The sequence below is a fragment of the Camelina sativa genome, chromosome 17 (genome assembly GCF_000633955.1).
Source record: "Camelina sativa cultivar DH55 chromosome 17, Cs, whole genome shotgun sequence".
Classification (NCBI taxonomy): Eukaryota; Viridiplantae; Streptophyta; class Magnoliopsida; order Brassicales; family Brassicaceae; genus Camelina; species Camelina sativa.
Window position 1 is genome coordinate 11,179,443 of NC_025701.1, and position 8,693 is coordinate 11,188,135.

At 39.6% G+C, this 8,693-nt stretch overlaps 2 protein-coding genes across 2 annotated transcripts in view; both read right to left on the bottom strand.

Annotated features, from left to right (window-relative positions):
- Positions 1-2,360, bottom strand: part of LOC109129879 (uncharacterized protein At3g60930, chloroplastic-like) — a 4,193-nt gene extending 1,833 nt beyond the window's left edge. Inside the window, exons 1-5 of the mRNA XM_019238890.1 lie at positions 2,232-2,360; positions 1,506-2,169; positions 877-1,425; positions 563-672; positions 54-485 (exon numbers count right to left, since the gene is read on the bottom strand). Coding sequence (XP_019094435.1) covers positions 54-485; positions 563-672; positions 877-1,425; positions 1,506-2,169; positions 2,232-2,360 — 1,884 coding nt within the window. The remainder of the gene's footprint in view (positions 1-53; positions 486-562; positions 673-876; positions 1,426-1,505; positions 2,170-2,231) is intronic.
- LOC104756668 (probable sulfate transporter 3.3) lies at positions 3,611-7,732 on the bottom strand. Its single transcript, XM_010479291.2, has 11 exons — positions 7,368-7,732; positions 7,196-7,244; positions 6,903-7,110; positions 6,095-6,266; positions 5,951-6,016; positions 5,480-5,593; positions 5,269-5,385; positions 4,443-5,047; positions 4,229-4,314; positions 4,041-4,117; positions 3,611-3,951 (listed from the first exon to the last, which is right to left on the bottom strand). The coding sequence occupies exons 1-11, from the start codon at positions 7,614-7,616 to the stop codon at positions 3,799-3,801; spliced, it is 1,896 nt and encodes a 631-aa protein (XP_010477593.1). The 5' UTR covers positions 7,617-7,732; the 3' UTR covers positions 3,611-3,798.

The window sequence follows — 8,693 nt, forward strand, 5'->3', positions numbered from 1 at the left end:
GCTCGAATCTTGGCTGGGGCCAGTTTCTCCCTCTCTTCGAAAGTGACTTTCACCTCCTCAACTAATGGACGGAGAGTTCGTCTCATTGCCTGCCTTTCTTCTCTCCGCACCCTTTCAATCTCGCAGCTATTTCCAGCTTCGAGCAACTGGTTGCGGAGCTCGACCTCGTGCAACCTACTCCTTGCCGCCTTCACATCCTCCGCGGCCTCGTAGTAGAGGTCTCCCGCCTTCTTTAGCTTGTCTCGGAGGTCTTCGTTGGCAATTCCGAAGTCGAGCACCTGTACCTCGGCTCTCTTCATCCGAGCCCGGATTTGTTCGGCTTTCTCCATGGTAGCAGCGTTCTCGGCCTCTAATCTGGCATACTCCTTCACATGGGCTTCCAGGTCAGCAATCTTTTCCCGGAGATGGCTCACTTCGGAAGAGGAAGGAGAGGCAAACAGCTGATCTTCGAAAGACGCTACCGAGGAGTTGAACTCGATCATTAGCTGGGAAAGCGCAGCTCGTTAAGAAACGGTGAAGGTGGTAAAGAAAAACCAAAGCTAAGGAAGCATGTGTCACTAACCTCGCCAATCTTGTCCGCAAAGCGGAAGAAGTTCGCACGGTTGAGTTCGGACATGTCTGCATATGCCGGAACCCGAACTCCTGGCCGAGTGTAACTCCTCATCAGATCAGCTGGGAATACAGGGGGAACTGAAATGAACAAACGATGTTATTCTACTTGGTCCCCGAGACCCAACAAACAAAAAAAAAACCTCGAGTTGTCATCACCTCTGGGGGAGGAACGACGTTCCTTTGAAGGCAGCCTGCCAGAGGAATCCCCGGACTCCTTAGACCTCCTCTCTGAGGAGGGATCCCTATCTTTCGAACTGGACTTACCTCGCTCGTCTCCTGCCGAACCAGTCCGAGCTCGGCTCTTCTCGCGAAGAGGTGAGGAAGTCTCAGGTTCCTTCCTCTTTTTGGACGAGTCCGCCCGCTGGGAGCTGACCTCAACGGAGGGAGTAATAACCTCTCGTGGCTCATCACTAGAGTCCGCTACGACAATTACGGCAGGCCTGGGCGAACTAGGCAGGAGCCCGGAAGCCCCTGTAAGAGGCTCGGAAGGGCCAGCAGGGGGTGCTGAAGTCCCGTCTACCTCAGAGGAAGAGGGACCAGACTTCTTAGGGAGGCGAGCTTTGCCCTCGGCAAGCGCTGCCGCCATGTTCAATTTCGCATCCTTCTCGGCGAGTCGGCAGGCCCTTTCCTCTCTATAATTCATCTCCGAAGTGCTTATGGGGTCGGAGCAAACGAGAGAACGTCCCCTGAGCCGCGCTGTGGATTCTCTAATCCTTTCACACGAAAATGAGTCCCAGGCGATCTGACCCTGGCTGCAGAACCGCGAGAAAAACTCCACGAAAGTAGGGCAAAGCAACCCGCGCTCGAAGTGGTCTGAGACAGGAACGACAAGGAGTAAGTAACAGAAAGAATAGTAATGTATTAAGGACACCAAACTAAGAGCACCGTTCTACCAATTTTCGAAGTCCACTTCGATATGTGTGAATTTGCGAGGTGGCCAAAAGTGAGCTCGTTGACCGGGAAGAAAAAGTAAGACTTCCGCCACTTCTCATCTTTCTCAGGAAGGTCGTCGAAGACCTTCAGTCCGGAAAGCGGACTTACGTAGAGCGTGCCCTTGGTGCGACCTGTCTTCACCGTGTACACTTGAAGAAAGTCGGCCAGGGATAGTTTGTAGTCAAACTCTTCCCCCAGAGTTTGAAGACACATGACGGTTCGGACAAAGTTCGGGCACATCTGGGGGAGAGCAAAGCCCAGTTCGAACATCATCTTCACGATGAGTTCGGGAAGGGGAAACGACAGACCACACGCGGAGAAAAATATCTCGAACGCGCAACAGTACCCCGGGGGAGGATTCTCCGGAGACTCGTGAACCTCCGGGAACCTAATCTCGATCTCCGAGGGAATCCCAGTGGATCCCCTAATCTCGGCTATATTCTCCGCCGAGAGAATTGACGGCGGATGAGGGCCAAAAACGCCTGGAATCAGGGGTTTTGTGGGTTTACCCGACGAGGATTTCGGAGGAGACATTCTTTTCCGGGAAGTTAGTGAAGAACGAAGGAAGAGTAAAGGTTTTTTCCGGCGAAAGTAGAGAGGTTTACGGGAGAAAAGAGAGAAAATCTAAGAGCACAAAAACATAAACACGATTGAAGATTAAGGGTGAGAGAGAAGTCGAGGATTACCTTTATACACGGCACCAGAAAGCAATGATTGCCTGGGGAAGTGAAAGGTCTCGCACCGTTTCTTTTCTCTCTTATAACCAACACGCCACCTAGTGGGCCCTGAGGCTTGTTCGGGAAGGCAAATCCCATCATTACCTCAATCAAATCGTGGAGATATGGGGGAATATTCAGTTTCCCGAAATTGATCGCTCGAAGGTTAAAAGTCCCCCGAACTGTTCAGCTCGGGAGACTTGGGGGGCAACTGTTGTACCCACGATCTGCCATCTCGGGTAATAGGCAAGAGGGCCTAGGCCGGGCTTGTCTAATGGGTCGAAAGTATGTTACCGATCGGCCCATCAGGCCCGGAGAAAGAAAGAGAGCGCGGAGACGCTTCATGCTGGTCAGCTCGCAGCTCGGGCCCGGTCAAAGATTCCTGCATTCAAGAGGATTAATTAGTCCGCGCAAATCGTGTCTTATTAATTGTGCATTAATTGGGTAATTAATTGGTCGGTATAAATATGTAAGGGGGTGTCACTTGTAAGGATGGAAGACTTTTTCCAAAAACAGCAATACAAATTCAAACTCTCAAACTCTCTCTCAATTCAGTTCGGAACTATTCTACGGCGATAAGCTCCTCCACATTTAAATTACTTCGAAAGAAGAAGCTCATTCCCAGTTCTCACAATGTCATTTCACAAATAATTCAGCCAGTAAAAGAAAATAAAAAATAAAATTTGTAATTAAAATAATATATTATTTTTGTTTTAGAGACTATAATGGATTGTTGCCGTTGGAGATAACCTCATAAGCTAATTGTGGGGATAAGATATGAGTGGGCATTTTGGCCCAGAAAACAATAAACGTTAACACAAAATATAAGCATGAAATAATGTCGTAGTTGTGATCTAAACACGTGATTAAGGAGCAATAGATTATATATTTATAGATCAATACTTTCTATGCACTTCCAAGAAATTGGTTTTAACATTTAAGCCAAGATAACCACCCTGTCCATTTGAATAAGGCCTTCCATACATTCTATCTGCCCATTTAATTTTGTTCGAAAGTCGGATTTTTCTTTTTGTTGTTGTCGGGAAAGTAGGAGTTTAAAATCATATCTTATGGGATATGAAATCTAAAAGATCTTCACGCGGGAGTATCAATGTGTTATATGTCTTTTTCTATTCGAAATGTTTCAGTTGGAATTTGGAATTGTAAAGTCACAATTGTAATTTATTTGGTACCAAAATGTTTTTTCTTTTATTTTATAATTTTATTTCATAATCGATTTTGTTTTTTTTAGATGTAGAAATCAATAAATATGTATAAAATCCTTCTAATCTATGTTCAGTTCGATTTGTTAGATTCAATTTTATTTTTGAGATTAAACATGTAAGAAAAACACTGCAAAATGGTGGAAACTCATATTGAACATACTTTACATACATCTTGACCAAAATCAATAATTGAGAAACATAACATTACACATGTACTGGTGGAATTAAAAGATGAAGAGAGCAAAAAAGGAAAATCTTAACCATCCATGTATGTAATATCACATTTTTGGATTAACAAATTATTTATATGGTTAGACGTTATTGAGAGATGGGCCTTTAGTAGAGAGCGACGCAACGGCCTCAGCGACGGTTAAGAAGAGAAACTCGGTCCTCATGAACTCCTTTTCTTCGTCGGCTCTTTGTAGCTTCTCCATCACTTCACTTAAAGGGTTCACAAACACAAGCTGCACACATAAAAATATGGTTGAGATCAAAATCTAGTTAGGTTTCTTGGTTCAATGAAGAAAAACCAGTTTGCGAAACAATTTTATACCTCGATGTCCTTCTTCGCGGTTGTTTTTTTCAATTCCTTAAAGAAGGTGACTCCGTTTGTGTCTACACCGCTCACGGCTTTAACATATATAGTAACAAAAACATAGTTAGCTAAGAAAAGAAAGTTAAAATAGATCATTGTTTTTTTTTAGCTAGTTAACCAATTGGCACTGATCTATTAAGACTAACCTGACATTTCAAGTATCAAGAACCGAAGGTTAGAATGCTTCTCTTGAGCTTCCTCTTCTTCGCATTCTTCGATCCAACGAGACGTTCTACAAATTTTGTATACAAGACCATACACAAAGAATGTTAATTAGTATATTATATGTCAATGCAACATAGCTATAAATTATGAAATTTCGTTATTTACTGTAGCTCAACTAGTTATCTAATAACGAACCTTTCAGTGAGGTAGTTAGAATTGGCGAAATTGACAGGAGACTCAATGCTTAAGATAAGGATTCCAGGGATCCTCTGTGCTTGTTTGTAATGATGAAGATCCCGGTATATATCCGTCCCCGGGAAATTCCCCATTATAACCATTTTTGGTCTCGTTACCTGCATTAATAGCTTAAACAACGATAGCCCGACCGCAATGGCTAGACCGTTTTGAACGGATAGGAAAATGACACCAAAGAATGCGCAAAGCATCACCAAGAAATCGAATTTATCGATCCTCCATATCTGTCGAGCCGCAGGAAGGTCGATGAGACCGATGACAGCGGTCACGATGATGGCACCGAGGACTACATTAGGAGTGTATTCGAAAAGCGGCATTAAGAAGAGGAGCGTAACCATAACCGTGACTGACATCACGATGTTTGATACCGCGGTTTTAGCTCCCGCGTTGCTATTAACTGCTGATCTAGAGAATGCTCCGGTTGTGACGTAGCAAGATGTGGCAGAGCCTACTACGTTCATTAGACCAATGGCGATCATCTCTTTGTTTCCATCTACGTGGTAGTTCTTTAGCGCTGCGAATGTTCTTCCCACTGCAATTCCTTCCTGTTATATTAAGTTACTATTGTTTCAAACTCTACTTTTTACGTTAAGACAGTAAAACTTGTATTATATTTGAAAAAACTGATTTAATTTATTAAGAAAAAAACCAAAGTTGGTTGAAATAATAAAAAACTATAATAACACGTAAAACATAAACTAAAATAAAATTCGAGACAATAAATGATTGAAGTGCGTTGGATGATTTGAGTTGAAAGAAACTTTACCGTGAGGGAGACGATTCCGGTGACGAGTCCGGTTTTAGCAACGAGTCCGAGATGACTTCCGTGAAACTGAAGCATGTTCCAAGACGGTGGATTCAAACCTTCTTGTAATTTCCCGATCTGTCAACAAATTAAAGTTTTCAACATTTTGCTAAAAAACATAAAAATAAAACAGAGGATTAGTTTATATAGGAGTAGAAAGAAAGAAGCTTACGACGCTGATTCCGTGACGGTCGGCTCTGAAAACAAAGACAAGAAGCGTAGAGACGATAACCGAGAGAAGTGGAGCTCCTGCTGAGACCCAGAACAGCTTCGGCTTCTTCATGCTCTGCATTCAAATTTCCATTTTAATTAATATGCAGTAGCTTCGGCTGAGACCCATGCAGTAATTTTTTATTTTTTATATAACATGACATGCATTATGTTGGTTCGAAATACTGACATGTTTGGTTTTTTAAGTAAATGTAAATGCTATTTTAATATCAAAATACTAAAAAAATGTTTTTAACATAAAAAAAAATCAACTTTATAATGGAAAAAAGTTGGTCTGTTCTAGTCAAAATTCAGTAGTTCGTTATTTATGGCGGGAATAAAGTTTTGAGAAACAATGTAACAAATGTTGTCCATGCATAGTGAGGATAGTCAAAATGGTAATTTAATAGTGTATGGGAGATAAGAAACATACGAGGTGACGTATGGCGAGCAAGAAGAGCAAGAAGCAAACTCCCATCACAATTGTTTGCCATGACCACTACATATTAATTATAACATTGTAAGTAGTAAATACAATTGATGAGTAAAATAAAGGAATTAGGAAGAAGAGAGAAACCTCTTTGGTGTGGTGGAAAACAGAGGAGAGAACAGGGACTACACTCATTTGCTTTGTGAAATGAGTTATCCCTAGCAGAGCTTTTAGCTGTTGCAGTGATACTATTATCGCTGCTCCACCCATAAACCCTATTAATGTTGCTTTTGATAGAAAGTCTATTATAAATCCCAGCCTGCATATTTAAATTTTTAGAATAAGTCTTAGCATAATGTCTTTATGTATTAAGATATATGCTGGAAACACACTCTTTCAAATAAAAATAGATATAAGGAAAACCAACTATAGTTTTGATATATAAAATGGTCTTGATGTACATAACACACGTCATTAAATTTTAGAAAATTATATAAAATTTATATTTTTGGGTTAATTATGTAAGTAACTTAATTCGAACATAAAATTAAGTAAATAGTAAGAGTGAATTAAAACATAATATTTGATTTACTACGACAAATTTTGTTTTATTTTGGAGTAAAACAATAATATCACTAATTGTCTTCTAAACATAAATAAACACTTACACTTTCTTCTACAAATTTTGTTTTATTTTGGAGTAAATCAATAATATCACTAATTATCTTCTAAACATGAATAAACTTCTAAAAGTAATCTTTAATTTGTTTTGTAATCTTTAATGCAATCAACGCGCACAAGCACGACCACCGACGAAATATATCATGTAACCCTACAACTGCCACTAGCCTAGTCCAGGCCCAATATTGACCTCATAACACAGATATTTCAATAGATATATAAATCTTGGTTCATGCAAAGCTAAAAAAAGTGAATATATATAAATAATGTTTACCTGAGGATTCCAAGAGAGGCTTGAAAGAGACCAGCAAAGAAGGTAGAAGAGAAAGCAAGCTGTAGAAAGAGGACAGGATCGTCTATAGGAGACACTTGTTGCCTTAGCATGGATCCTAAGATCAACGACGCTATGGAGACTGGTCCTACCGCTAGATCTCTTGAGCTTCCCAACACCGCATAAACCAACGGTGGCACGAAGCTCGAGTCTACACATAAATCAACACACACGTGTTTATTCCTGTACATCGAAGGATAAGTCGATTTATAATTTCAGTTTAGATTCTTTCTTACATAGACCAACGATTGGAGGCAAATTTGCTAGCTTCGCGTAACTTATCCCCTGTTTTAAAAACAACCAAGAAGATGAAAAAAAAATAATCAAGAATTGGATTGAAAAGGTAATGAAGGTTTGATGGGAAAGTGAAATGGGACGTCGTGTGAGATTTTGCAAAGTGCCTTATACCTGAGGAATAGCTAAACTGGCGATGGTGAGGCCTGAAACGACGTCGGATTTGAGGAGTCTGAAGCTGTATTCAGGACACCATTGGAGGATTGGGAAAATGTATTGAGCGGCTCGAATGAGTTTGGTACGGTTTGGTTGTCCCCTGAACTGTCTTAAGGGATCGTCCGGGAAGAAAGTTTCCTTCAGTCTTGTTTTCAGCTTCGCCGCCGTGCTCTTATGAGGCGGAGCGACCACCTTGTGCACCTCCATTGATTATCTTGTTAAGAACTCTTGTCACCAGTATAGGTTGTGACTCTTCTCTTCTCTTGGCTCTTTGCTGATAATGTAACCATGAGTATTATTATTTCGGGTCGGTCTTTAACATTTTATAATGGTATCATATCTTGGCCTCTCCTTTTTTTTTTTTGGGTATATTAGAAAATAATTATTTTGGAAAACTTACACGTACTATTGTTTCTGTAAAAACCAATAATTTTTGTAATTTGAGCCGATATTCCTTTTTATTTGTCTTTTTAGGTGTTTATATATTATTTATCTTCCACAATTCTATGTACGATTGAGTACACAACAATAATCTCACTGATATAAAACACTCGCCAGTCGCCACCTTGAAAACTTGTAATAATGCATATGATTATGACGTATTTAACTGAATGTAAATATGGTTTAATGATGTAAAAAAAACTGAATTATATACTAGTAATGATCATCGATATGAGGATATCTATATGGATAGTTTTTTCAAACTAATGTACGTACAGGATAATATAACTAGTTTAGTTGCATAAATTTATTTTGTAGAAAATTATAAAACGAGAACTAGTTTTGTTTTTTTTGTTAAGTACACTACTAATAATAACACTTATAGAAGTGCAGCGATTAATTATAGCAGTATTACTGATATGCTCAAATTTACCCTAGAGCTACTCTCTCAAATTAAGAGATCAATGCAGTATTTAGGGGTCGAATTCCACAGAGACTCAAGACTACACAATAAATTATAGAGTTTTTCAATTATGCTAAACAGATTAATTTGAATTAAAATAAAAGCAATGCAAAATATAAAAGTTGTTGTAAATTCAGAAAATCAAAAAGCTAGGCCTAGGGAATTTCTCAGGAAATTATGAAATATTAAATCAATCAATTAATTAGGATTCAATCAATTAAGAACAGATCTAGAACTCTAAACACTTTTGTAAATTAAATCAGTTCTCACTGCAAATAATATCTAAATTTAAAACCAGAAAATCCAAATCTCTTTGTAAAATTCTAGGTAATAAATCAGCAATAAAATCAGGTTTAGATTGTTCACAAAATTATTAAATC